This window comes from Ornithorhynchus anatinus, chromosome 7, assembly GCF_004115215.2.
Source record: "Ornithorhynchus anatinus isolate Pmale09 chromosome 7, mOrnAna1.pri.v4, whole genome shotgun sequence".
NCBI lineage: Eukaryota > Metazoa > Chordata > Mammalia > Monotremata > Ornithorhynchidae > Ornithorhynchus > Ornithorhynchus anatinus.
In genome coordinates, this window is record NC_041734.1 from 48,459,706 (window position 1) to 48,474,097 (window position 14,392).

At 40.6% G+C, this 14,392-nt stretch overlaps 1 protein-coding gene across 1 annotated transcript in view; it reads right to left on the reverse strand.

Moving 5' to 3' along the window:
* ATP13A4 (ATPase 13A4) overlaps positions 1 to 14,392 on the reverse strand; it is a 123,355-nt gene that overhangs the window by 44,268 nt on the left and 64,695 nt on the right. The window contains exons 11-15 of the mRNA XM_029069396.2: positions 10,839 to 10,996; positions 7,632 to 7,820; positions 5,924 to 5,985; positions 1,889 to 2,039; positions 579 to 665 (exon numbers count right to left, since the gene is read on the reverse strand). Coding sequence (XP_028925229.1) covers positions 579 to 665; positions 1,889 to 2,039; positions 5,924 to 5,985; positions 7,632 to 7,820; positions 10,839 to 10,996 — 647 coding nt within the window. The remainder of the gene's footprint in view (positions 1 to 578; positions 666 to 1,888; positions 2,040 to 5,923; positions 5,986 to 7,631; positions 7,821 to 10,838; positions 10,997 to 14,392) is intronic.

Below are 14,392 nucleotides of genomic sequence, written 5' to 3' on the forward strand. Positions count from 1 at the left end.
GACAAAGCTTGAACTGGACCCTTAGGACTTTTTTTTATTTTTACAAATTTCTCAGTTTTTCTTCAACTTCTGAGATCTATGGCTTCTCCCCAACCTACTGTTCTATTTTCTTATAAAAAAATTAAAGAATGACTGAGCAAAAATTATGTTCATAACCAAGCTTTGCTACTTGCTAAAAATAACATATAAGAGTCCTTATATTAGCTGTCCAGAAAGAAAACTGCTAATATTTTCTTATTTAGAGTCTCAGAAACTACCACAGACAGCATTCTTACAGCTACTGGGCAACTCCACCAAGAACAAACATCTCTTCTGTTTCAGTCCACATCATCACACTAGATTCAGTTTCTGACCGATGGACAAAACTGATATTTGCAGGACAGGTTTTACCTGAACCCATTCCCTACCCTCTCCTGTGAGGCTCTTGGGAAAGGGAATCTTGGGGATAGGCTTGCCCTGAGATGTTGAATTTCTAGCTCCTTAAATAAAAGCAGCATAGGAGGAACCACCAGACAATATGGGAATTATGGACATCGATATTTTGACTTACAAGCAATGAACATCGGAGTAAAGCTTACTTGAGTGTCTGTGTGGCCCGGTTTAACGATTACAGCTTGTGAAGTCACTTCTTCGCAGTTGGGATGACTCCGGTAATTGTCTAGTTCCTGTTTCAGAAATGGGATGGGTTTAATGCACAGGATTTAAGCTTTGGCTTGGGTTTTTGGCACCTTCTAAATACTCTCAGTGAACAGCCCAGATGACAACTAATGCGTGCTGGCTGTCTTCTCTTTCTTTGCTGTGAAACTAAATTGGCTTGAGGTGAAATGGTTTAATCCTGTCAGAAAAGCTGCATTAACAATGCTGTGGAATGCAAGAGCAGGCATCCTTGAATTATTCATGTAATTTCTTCCTTTTTCTGGAGGGATGCCGTTAGTGAAGGCTCATGCTGAGTTTTTGAATAGCTTGACTGAGATAGGGAACACAGTGACCATCTTTTTTTCCACAGAATACCTTTAGCATTTTATATATCCCACATCCTTCCCTTGTATTATTGGCCTAATATGGTCTGTAAGATCATTGGACAGGAAGATAATAAATAAATCTCTGTTCAATCATAAGTACATCTTTGATAGCAAATATTAATAATGATGGCATTTTTTAAGAACTTCATTGTGATAAGGACTAAGTTAACTACAAGCTAACTAGATCAGACAGAATCCCCGTCCCACAAAGGGTTCACAGTATGAGATGGAAGGAAAATAAGTATTTTACCTCCATTTTACTGATGAAGAAACTGAACCACAGAAAAATTAGGTGACTTGCCCAAGGACACACAGGAAGCAAATGGTAGAGAAAGAATTAGAAGCCAGGTTTCCTGATTTCCAGCTTCATGCTCTTTCCACTAGCCCACACTGCCTAGTTATTCATAACTTGGAATTCTAAGCCACAGTGGTCAGAGTGCTTTAATTTGTATCTTGTTAATGTGTCATACTCTCCTGAAAGTGGATCAGATCAAAATCGTCATTCTAAAGATGGGGAAACAGTATTATGGATGGGAGGGGAAGCAGGGGGGAGTTACCAAGTAACCCAAAATAGCAGCAAATCAATGGTTATTTGCCCTATTCTTTTTGTACCTTCATTCCAGGTTTCTTTCATATTTGGCTTAGACTTGGGGACAAAATAATAATAATATTCCCATTTTTTTTCATGTTGTACTTCCTTCCAAAATGCCCTAGGCCTTTAAGCCATCGTGTTTTCTTTCAGCGTCTACAGATTACAGATGGTGTATTTAGTGAACAGACCCCTTTGGTAGCTATTGTCTTTCTTCATCATTCACTAGCTCTGAAGCTCTTCAGTCAGTTAGAATGAATACAAATTAAAGAGTTACCCAGTTAGTGGCTTCAAACATTTTGAGGTCCAGAGGGTCTCCCTGGATTGTCCCCTCCAGAACGATCAGAGAGTGGCAGCTGGCCATTGCTCCATACAGCGGTCCCCAGGGCAGAGCCCTGCCCGAGCTGAAGCTGTGGACTTCCTGGAAGCTGAAGAGAAGAGGGAAATAGCTTCATTTCTGAAATACACTTATTATTCATTTGGGGAGACTAAGAATTCCCATGAAGGAGGGGCAGAGTAGTAATAGTGTTTATTAAGTTCATGCCAAGTGTTGAGCACTGAACCAGGCACGGGAGGAGGAAATTTTACTTGTCAGATGATTTGATCCTTCGCTTTCACTGGGGCCCCTCTAAAACTGCCCCTTTTGCAGTTCTTCTCTGACCCTGAGGGACACATGCAGAAGTCCAGATTTATTGGAGAAGCAACGTGGCCCAGTGGATAGAGCGGGGTCTGGGAGTCATAAGGACCTGGATTCTAATCCCCGCTCTGCCTCGTCTGCTGTGTGACCTAGGGCAAATCACATACCTTATCTGTGTCCCAGTTATCGCATCTGGAAAATGGGCATTAAGACTGTGAGCCCCGTGGAACAGGGACTGTGTCCAACCCGATTTGCTTGAATCCATCCCAGTGCTTAGTACAGTGCCTGTTACACAGTAAGCGCTTAACAGATACCACAATTATCATTATTATGCTTCCTATTAGCTATGAACCTATTAGGTCATTGCAAAGGTAAAAGAAAAACTTTGCCAGGCAAGTATCTATTCCACAGGCTATTCCCTAGCCTAGGATCCTTTGAAATGCTGCCTGATTTATGCTCTAATGAGCAAAATTAAATTCACAGTATGAGCAGGATGCTTTTTCTTTTGCAACTGGGTTCCATCCCTTTGACACATATAAAGTGCCTGCCCATCTCATCAAAACTTCCCTTCCCTGCTCCTAGAATTTCACAGTCTTTGTCAAATATTAATCCCAGTTGTCACACCTATTAGAATTCAGAAGATTCTGAATGCACTTTTTTGTAATGAAATATGGTAAACACTCTATGCCAAACACTTTACTAAGTGCTGGGGTTGATGCAAAATCGTCAGGTTGTACACAGTCCTTGTCCCAGGGGAGCTCACAGTCTTAATGCCCATTTTACATATGAGGGAATAGAAGCACAGAGAGGTTAAGTGATTTTCTCAAGGTCTCTTGTAGCTCATCAATTAACCACGTGCTTAATATGGGGCTCTGTACAGAGTAAGCTTTCAACAAATACTACTGAAAGTCTTTCTGTAAGAATTTAAAGGGAATGAATAGCTCCAGGTGGAAAGCAAGCATGTTTTTAAGGTGTCAGTTCACAGGTTTTTAAATCTGATTTTCTGAAATCCTCTGACAAATTTCAGGACATTCAGGACATTCAGGGTAAATCTTAAAGCTCTATTTCTAATTGCCTATTGCATTATATATTTATTTTTTAATTTGTAATTTCTAGGCAGCAGCTCCCAATTATTGAATTCTGTGTCCTCAGGTGGGTCCTTCTTGGATATTTTTAGGTTCATCTTATTTCTGTACAAAAGACAATTTATCAGTCTATAAATTTGAAGTTATCCTATTCAATAAGGAATGAATGTTCCCCTTTACTTGCTTCTGTAATGGAAAAATGATTTGAACACTTTTTCATCTTTGGTGCTTTGTGAAAGTAGTCTTACCTAGGGCCCAATACATTAGACCATAAACAGGTGTAAAAAAGAAGAATTAATTCCATTCAGTTTATAGCATACACTTACTGTCGATTTTTTCTTAAGTTGAAAAGTTATTTTTGGAAAGAATTTTCTCAATAAAATATTAATGCCAATGAATAAAAGGAATTAATTTTTGAGTAAGTCTACAAGTTTTAGCATATTCCTCTTACTATAACAATATATATGACATATATGTATATATATATATATATATATGTCCTTGTCCTTTATATTGCTTTTGCATTTTGATTGTTTTATTCTTTAAGTGTCTGTCTTCCCCCAACCCCCTTATTGTAAGCCCTGTAGGGACCAGGGACCATGTTTAATTTTCTCAGTGCTCTGTTCCGTGCTCAACACAAAGTGCTTAGTAAATTCCATTACTATTACATAACTAAGAGCAAACTACATTTAGATTAGAGAAGCAATGCAGTCTGATGGAAAGAGCACAGGCCTGGGAGTCAGAGGAGCTGGGTTCTAATCCTCGCTCCACCACTTGTCTGTTGTGGGACCTTGGGAAAGTTACTTAACTTCTCTAGGCCTCGGTTACCGCATCTGTAAAATGGGGATTAAGATTGTGAACCCTACATGGGACAAGGACTATGTCCAACTTGATTATCTTTTATTTATCCCAGTGCTTAGTGCAGGGCCTGGCACAGAGTGACCACTTAACAAATACCATTAAAAAAAAGGTACTAACAATGAAGCCAATGATAAATAGCACAGACCATATCTGTAATGTGGAAGGAAAGGGACAATTCACTTGTGCTTAACTCTTGGGAATAAGTTAGTTCCTTTTAGAAAATGAGACAAGAATATATATATATATATATATATATATACATACATATATATATATATGTTTTTCAGTATCCCTGGTTACTATTTAACAATAATCAATCAAAAATATTCATTGAGTGCTTAATATATGCAGAACACTGTACTAAGCACTTAGGAGAACACAATATAACAGAGTTGGTAGATATGTTCTAAACCTGGCTCTTCCACTCATCTGCTGTGTGACCTTGGGCAAGTCACCTAACTTCTCTGTGCCTCAGTTACTGCATCTGTAAAATGGAAATTAAGACTGTGAGCCCCATATGGGACAGGGACTGTGTCCAATCCAATTTGCTTGTATCCAAGCTTACAGTGCTCGGAACATAGTAAGTGCTAAACAAATGCCATTATTATTATTATTATTATTATTGTTACTACATGTTCCCTGTGCATTACAAAATTACAGTCTAGAGGGGAGACTACAGTTTAATGACTAGGCTGTATCCCTGTTCTACCATAGTTGAAGTCTAAAATTTTTAAAGTAAGGAAAAACCTATGGAGAATAGAACAGAGGTAAACATGATACCCCAAACTGATTTCTTAAAAAGGTATTTAAGGTTTATAATGTGCCAAGCACTGCAGTTCTAAACACCGTAGTAGAGATACAAGTTAATCAGGTGGGTCACAATCCATGTCCCATGTCTCAGTCTAAATAGGAGGGAGAACAGGTATTGAATCCCTGTTTTGGAGTTAAAACTGAGGCAGAGTGATTTGTCCAAAGTCACGCAGCAGGCAAGTGGCAGAGCCAGGATTAAAACCCAAGCCTTCTGGCTCTTGGGCTAGTGCTTTATCCACTAGACCATGCTGCTTCTGGATATTCAAAGCCCAGAGCAGAAGAAATCAATTTCTACAAATATCTAGTTGGATAATGACAGAGTAGATCCCAATTCAACTAGAAAAGGGGAGATTAGAGATAGCTGGGAAGTGTTCTCATTTTATAACATCTGTGACATCAGAATTCCAACCAATTTTTTCTAAGCTTTCCTTTTCTCCAAATCCAGGAGTTGATTTGTTCACTCAACTACTCTCAAATAATGACTTCTTGGGCATTTACTTAGGCTATGATATGGAATTTGTTAGATCCTGAAAGGCAACAACTCCGTGTTTCTCAGCAAATTATAAAGATGTGATACAATTAACCATTTATTAACATGTTAAGAGTGAATTGTGTTTTAGCGGTTATTAAATATCAGTCCCACGATAATTTGCCTATCATGGAGGATTAGAACTATAGCAGGAGAGGTAGGTCATGGAGAAAATATTCAAATCTCTTACTAGACTGCATTCCGAAAAGTTAGGAAAGAAATGAATAAAAGGGAATAACAATTTGACAAGAGCTGTTTTTGTAAGATTCAAATTTGGCTAAGTAATACACTGAACAATTTTCTTCATTCAAAGTAAGCTTTCACTGTGAGTTGAATAATTTTGAGAGAGGATTGCTCCAACTATAAATCCTACTTGTCCAACATACCTACCCATTTCTATCACAGGGGACCACTCCCCAAAGATCCAGACCATCCTTGGTTAAGGTGCCTGTCTAAATGGAAGGGAATGCTTACATTAATTCAGTTTGTGAAGAGTCGAGGGCTCCAAGAAGAACAAAACAGACAGATTTCATCAAAAGAAATGAATATCATGTTGAAGTGATGTTGGAGTCATGGTTCTAAAATCAACCAACTCGCTGTTCTTTTTTCTCATCACTCCCATCTCTGACTTCCTGCTCACATCCTCCCTCCTTCCTGGAACTTGCTCCCTAGTTTCATCTGACAGATCACTCTTTCATTCAGTCAGATTTATTGAGCGCTTACTGTGTGCAGAGAATGTACTAAGTTCTTGGGAGAGTACATTATAACAGTAAACCGGCACATTCTCTGCCCACATCAAGCTTGCAGCCTAGAGAGGGAGTATCTCCAATTCTCCACTGAGCTCCACTGATCTCCATATTCTCCACTGATGTCCACTGTTCTCCACTGATCTCCAATTCTTCAAGGCCCTCCTGAAATCACCTCTATTCCAGGAGGCCCTCCATGACTAATGTCACTCATTGTCCAGATTAAATCACTTCTCATTTGAGTGCTTCAGTGTCTCTAAATCACTTTCCTTTCCTTTCTTCCCCCCCAGCCCCAAGAGCACTTCCATACATACTTTGAACTCTATTACCTCTTCCTATCTGTGATTTATTTTAATTTATCTCCCCAACTAGATTGTAATTCCTAAAAGGCAGGAATTATATCTACTAATTCTGTGTACTCTCCCAAACACTTAGCACTGCTGTTATATTGATCTTTTGGTAAGCCAATATTTATAAACATTTATGCCCCAGGAATAACAAGGCTTAGGGAATTTGTATTGTGACTCAAATTTTCACCGACTTTAGGACTTTCACTGCTGAAAACTTTTGCCAGTGGACAGCTCTTTCATATGATTAATTGGTGTTACAAGTTTAGTTAATCTCCCACATTACAACTGTTCTTTTAGTTGACAGTACCAGAAATGAAAGGGTCACAGATACTATTTTTCCCATTCATTTTGGTCCCATCTCATAATAGCAGGTGCTGCTAACTTTCCCTCCCCGAAGGCCCTCATTAGCAATTGGAGAGCAGATTTTGCAAATAATAATGATGATCATTGTGGTATTTCTGTAGTGCTTACTATGTGCCAAACACTGTACTAAGCACTAGGGTAAATGCAAGATAATCAGATTCCACTTGGAATTTAGATTATTATTATTATTCTACCCTTGTTTATGCCCTTGTCACCCAAAAAGCAGATGGGGCAGGAGAGAGTTTTAGAGGAGTGGGAGGAAGTTTAGTAACCTTGGAATTTCTGCAGTACCGCTTGAGGTTTACTCTTTATTTAGTTCTGGAGCCCTGGAAAAAAACCAAATAGATCCCAGGGAGCTTGTTTCTTTCTTTTTTTTAATACGTGAGGAAGTTTGACTGTGAGCCCCATGTGGGACAGGGACTGTGTCTGACCTGATTAACTTGTATCTACCCCATGCTTAGAAAAGTGCTTGACATGTAGTAAACACTTAACAAATACCATAATAATAATTATAACAATCGTAGTAACGAGTATTATTACTATTATTATTATTATACAGGGAGGGAAAGGAAGACCCTGTACCCTTGCCATATTGGCATCAATACAGTATAATGAATGATGGCAGTGATGAGTACATACTTTATCAAAGCAGACAAGATTTAACTGTCCACATATGTTGATCCTCTGTGGACTGATGCAAAAGATGCCGTTTTTCTTCAACCTCTTCTGAGCGTAGATGATCCCCGTCGTCAAAGCAGCTGGCAGAGCTGGAGGGACGGCAATGGTAATGACATCCAGCGCTTTCTTTACTATTTCCTCAGTTGGTTCCTGGCCAGTAATGAAGGTGGTGGATCGGGAAGACAAACTTTAGTTTTTTACAGTGGATTTGGTTTTAAGAAGGAGAGCTTTAAACTATAACTGAATTAATCCTTCTCTGAGGTATTCCTTTTGACTCTCTGAAACTGCTCATTTTTTCTCACTTACCAAAATGAAGGCAGCAGGCAAAGTGCTCTGATTTTCTAAAACAGTGCAAACTGTGATTAGACCTATCCCTAGGTGATTGGGTCTACCTTTCTAATGCTCCTGAAATGAATGTAGTCCAAATGCCTATTGCAATGTCCGTTGATATTGATGGACGAAGGGGTGGAAAATAGTGGACAGAAGTGATCAGATTTCATTTTTGAGTTGCTAGAAAGTACCCGTAAACAAGATTAGTCAGCCATTCAAAAATATTTATTGAGCTTTCATGTTTGCCCAGCTCTGAACTAAGCACTATTTTTTTCCAAAAAGGAAAATTGTTTTAAATTCATTTGCTAGCGAAGTCCTTGAAGCTGCGTGTCCTACTGGAAAAAGCAAACGCCTAGGAATCAGAGGATCTGGCTTCTAATCCCAGCTCTGCCACTTGTCTGCTATGTGATCCTGGGCAAGTCACTTAACTTCTCTGTTCCTGTTTCTTCAACTGTAAAATGGAGACTCGATATTTAGACTGTGAGTCCCAAACGGATCAGGGACTGTGTCCAGTCTGATTACCTTGCATCAACCTCTGTGCTTTAAAGAGTGCTTAACACATAGTTAGTGCTTAACAAATGCCAATAATTGAGCTCACTGTGGGCGGCGAATGTGTCTACCACCTCTGTTGTATTATACTCTCCCAAGTGCTTAGTACAGTGCTCTGCACACAATAAACATTCAATTAAATACCACTGATTGAAGAACTACTGTTTCGTGGCTGAGGACTGTGGTATTTGTTAAGCATTTACTATGTACTAAGCACTGGGATGGATAGAAGCAATTCAGGTAGGACACAGTCCCTGTCACACATGGGGCTCACAGTCTCAATCCCCATTTTACAGATAAGGTAACTAAAGCACAGAGAAGTGAAGTGACTTGCCCACTTCAGACACAGCAGATGAGTGATAAAGCTGGCATTAAAACCCACAACCTTCTGACTCCCAGGACCACGCACTTTCCACTACACCATGCTGCTTCTCATAGCCAAGAAGGTTCACAAAGCTCTACCATTAATCCCCCAACCATGGTAGGTTTTCTCCCTCTCCTGTCCACTTGATTCTATTTATCTTGATTCTATTTATCTTGATTCTATTTATTGCTATTGTTGTCATCTGTCCGTCTCCCCTGATTAGACTTTAAGCCCGTCAAAGGGCAGGGACTGTCTCTATCTGTTACCCATTTGTACATTCCAAGCGCTTAGTACAGTGCTCTGCACACAGTAAGCGCTCAATAAATACTATTGAATGAATGAATGAATGAACTTGCTTTATGCCAGCATTCATTGCCATGGGTACCCTGAGCCAGAGCAATTTCTGGAGCTAGCACTCTGGGGACAGGATTTATTCTCCTCTGGAGCATAAACAATGTCACGGTGTTCTGGGTATCGCCTCCAGCCCTGAACAATTCTCCACTTGTTTCTGTTCCCAGGATTCTAAGAATATTCATATATACATACATAAATTATACCTGGGGCATGTTCCCACATCACTCATAAAATGTGGATAGTTTAACAAGGGCCTTACCCATGCAAAGTGCGGTGGATTTTTTTTCATTGCAATATGAATTTTTAAATAATTATATTAAATTCTGCTTCTAGTCTCTAAGCTATTTCTTTTCCCTCTTTTATCTAATTTTGTAATTTGTTTTTTCTTCCCATTATTTTTGCCTTATTTATCTTTCATTCAACTGTATTTATTGAACACTTGCTGTGGGCAGAGAGCCCTGTACTAGGTGCTTGACCTTATTGAACTTACCTCTGTAAACCACTGACCACTTTTACATCTGACCCAACATCATTGTGAATTTTAAGCCTATCCATTTATATCTCCTTATCATTCATGTTATCTCATTATAACTGCTAATTTAAAAGAGTCTGGTCTCTAATCCTTTTTTTATTTTTGATACTTCTTAAGTACTTACTATGTGCTAGGCACAGTACTAAGCACTGGGGTAGTTACAAGATAATCAGATTAGACAAAGTCCATGACCCAAATAATAATAATGATATTTGCTGAGTTCTTACTACATGCCAAACACTGTACTAAGCGCTGGGGTGGATACAAGTAAATTGGGTTGGACAGCCCCTATCTAACATGGGGCTTGCATCCTCAATCCCCATTTTACAGGTGAGGTAACTGAGCCACAGAGAAGTTAAGTGATTTACCCAAAGTCACCAAATAGACAAGTGGTGAAGTTGGTATTAGAACCCAGGTCCTTGACTCCCAGGCCAGTGTTTTTTCCACTAGGCCACACTACTTCTCATTCCTTCAATCCAAATCAGTGAGAAAATAATTCATTCTCTCCTGAAAACATGCATTTATAGAATGCCTCTCTTTATGACTCCCCAAATTCAGTATGGTCTATTAATTACTGCACTATGGCTACGTCTAAATAGCTGAAGGGTTGGTCATTATCCAGTGAATTTGGGCTGGATAGTATGACAGTCAAGATAGCTCAAGGCAAGTGGATATTTGACAGTTTTCCATTCTATTTAGTTTCTGTGTGTGTCCTGATGCCATATCCTTTTCAAATGCAGAGTAGTCCTTGGTGAGTTTCAAGGTAACCTTTTTATCTACACTTTTTTTCTGAATGGTCCAAGTGACCCTCCATCCAGACCTAAACCAAATTAATCAGATGTTGCCAAACCTTCGATTCATTTTAGGCTACATGGACCCAGCCAGTGAATATGACTTTCCATAGCTACGACCTATTAACCGAATGTTGAAAACGTTAGGAAACAACAACAAAAAGCACCCCGTACTGATCATTTGGACATGCCGGAGTGAATCTGAATGACCAATTTTGTACATTCATTTACACTCAGAAAGAACTTACCCCACTTTTAACGTAAACACACACGGTGTAGATCATTCCAATAGTGGCAGCCCCTACGAGGCAGAGAAGAAACCTTATGGCATCCCTGTAGAGCTTGAAATTCATGGGCTTTGGGTAGAGAATGGACCTCACCAGGTCTCCCTTGGCTGTGTTGAAACCTAAAATGACAAACACCACTCACTCCCTTCCAAGCAGCATCCCATGCTGAGTTATTTTTGTTGTTCATTGGGATATTTTGGATGATATTTGGGCAATACAGATTACACCATTTGTGCATTCTGGACAATTCATTTTGAATAAAATACAGTCTCCTAGACTGTAAGCTCCTCCTCTGGACTGTAAGCTTCTTGAGGGCAGGGAACATGTCTACAGACTCTGTTGTTTTGTACTCTCCCAAACACTAGTATAGGACACTGCACACAGTAAGCACTCGAATAATAATGTTGGTATTTGTTAAGCGGTTACTATGCGCAGAGCACAGTACTAAGTGCTGAGGTAGATAAAGGGTCATCAGGTTGTCCCACGTGAAGCTCACAGTCTTCATCCCCATTTTACAAATGAGGTAACTGAGGCACAGAGAAGTTAAGTGACTTGCCCACAGTCAGCTGACAAGTGGCAGAGTTGGGATTCGAACCCAGGCTCTTTCCACTGAGCCACGCTTGAATGAAACTTGAAGGAGCAAAGAAAAAGAGATCCTGATACCTGTTACCTGGGCATTGTCATTGACTTATTCCTTTCATTGAACCCATATATTCTATCTGTGTGTAGATCACTGTATTAAACGCTTAGCACTGTCCTAAGCCCTTAGCACTATACCACTGACACCTCAAACTTAACATTATCCAAAATAGAACTCCTCATCTTCCTACCCAAACCCCATCCTCCCCTTGTGTTTTCCATCACTATAAACACACCACTATCCTATCTCCTTATGGGGAAGCATCAAGGCCTGGTGGGAAAAGCCCAGGGCTGAAAGTCAGAGATTTGGGGTTCTAATCACAGTTCTATCACTTGCATACTGTGTCACCTTTGGGCAATTCACTTAACTTCTCCGTGCCTCAGTTTCTTCAATTGTAAAATGGGGCTTCAATACTGTTCACCCTCCTATTTAGACAGTGAGCCCCATGTGGGATAGGGACTGTATCCAGCCTGTTTAACCTGTGTCTACCACCACATATCAGAACAGTGCTTGACACAAAGTGTTTAACAAATACCTTAAGTATTACCCTATTATCTCACAAGCCCATAACCTTGGTATTTTTCTCGACTGGCCTCTCTCATTCAATCCACATATTCGATCAGTCACTAAATCTAACATCTCTAGAATCCACCCGTTTCCTCTCCTTCCAAACTGCTAACACTCTGTTCCAAACTCTTATTATTTTCCACCTTAATTATGGCATGGGGCTCCTTGCTGACTGCCCTGCTTCCAGTTTCTCCCCTCTTCAGTCCACATTTCCACATTCTGCTCCCAGATAATTTCTCTGAAAAAACCTTCAGTCCACATTTCCTCACGCCTCAAGACACTCCAGTGGTTGCCCATCTACCACTGCACCAACAAAAATTCCTTGCCATTAACTTTCAAGTATTCAGTCAGCTCTCTCCCTCCTACCTGACCTCACTTATCTCCTGCTATAACCTAACCAGCACACTCCACTCCTCTAAAACCAACTAACTCTCTATACCTCGATCCCGCCAATAACCCACAGCTTAACTTCTCTCTTGGATCTGGAACTCCATATCCCTTCATATATGACAGTCCACCACACTCCCCACCTTCAAAATCCTCTCAAAATCAACTCTCCTCCAAGAGGTCTTCCCAGACTAATCCCTTCATTTCCCCTAGCCATACTTCCCCCGTATGGATTATGCTCTTTGAGCACTTTGATGCTCACCATAGCCTCACAGTATTCATGTAAATATTCTTATAATCTACCATTTCCCCTATTTCTAATCTATTTTAATGACTATTTCCCCTTGTAGACACTAAGCTCTTTGAAGGCAGGGATCACATAGGAAGCAGCATAGCATAGTGGATAGAGCACGGGCCTAGGAGACAGAAGGTCATGGGTTCTGATCCCGGCTCTGCCACCTGTTTGCCATGTGGCCTTGGGCAAGTCGCTTCACTTCTCTATGCCTCAGTTACCTCATCTGTAAAATGGGGATTGATTGTGAGCCCCCATGCAGGACAGGGACTGTGGCCCAACCCGATTTGCTTTTGTCCACCCAGTGCTTAGTATAGTGCCTGGCACACGGTTAGCACTTAACAAATGCCGCAAATTATTACTATAATTATCATGCCTAACAACTCTGCTGTATCATACTTTCCCAGATGCTTAAAGCAGTGCTCTGCACACACTAAGCACCAAACAAATACCATTCATTGATTGATTGATGACCCCCAAATCAATTTACCTCAATGACCTCAACCTCTCAACCTTAGCTGCGATCGCACCTTTCGTCATGTCTTCAGGACATCACTCCATGAATGTTCCACCAACACTTCAAACACAATTTACCTAAAATGGAACTCCTCATCTTCCCACCCAAATCCTTTTCTCTACCTACCTAACTTTCCCATCACAGTAGACAACACCACTATCCTTCCTTTTTGACACGCCTGAACATGGCATTACTCTTGATTCCTCCCTCCTTCAACCCTCATATTCAGTTTCTCACTAAATCTTCCCAGTTTTTCCTCAACAAAGTTTCTCCTTCCTCTTCCCTGTCTAGTCCAGAATTCATTTCTTAAAATGTCCTTCTGCACTCGCCTCCTGTGTCAAGGTGAACCAAGCACCTGCCATCTAGAGATCAAAACTCTTTCTCATGACTACCCTCACTAGTAAGGTGGAAATCAGAAGCACGATGGGGCACCGCCCCTGTGACCAGAACCGCTAGACATTCCAGGCCAGGAATGTGGAAGAAGTTGTCCCTCAACCCGGAGCCAACCAAATAAGGTATGGAAGAGCACGGGGGCAAGGGCAGAGATTAGAGAAGCAGAATCCAAGAATCCATATGGCTCAAAAGGACAGGTAATAAATACCTGCCACCTCCAACATTCTGAGCAGTGGATCGAGACTTGCAGCAGCCGGCTGCTTGTCGCCCCTGCCCAGAGCATTGGCCGCCCGCTTGGCCTGGAACCAGTGCACTAAGGGAGGGGTTGAGGGACAGGTGAGTGTCTCGCTGCACACTCTTAAGGTAAGAGTAACACAGAAATGTATTCCTTCTGACAGGGATGCATTTGTGGGTCTGGGGAGTAGGTGTTTTACCACATGTGAATAAAACATAGTGTATTCCTCCCTAGAGGGAAGTGTTCATGGTTCACACCAAGGTATTTTGTCACGTGCAATAACACTTTCATTCAATAGTATTTATTGAGCACTTACTATGTGCATACAGCACTATACTAAGCACTTGGAATATACAGTTTGGCTACAAATAGAGACAGTCCCTGCCCAATAACAGGCTCACAGTCTAAACGGCGGAGACAGACAGCAAAGCAAAACAGAACAAAACAACACATAAGTGTATTCATGTAACACATATAACACGTA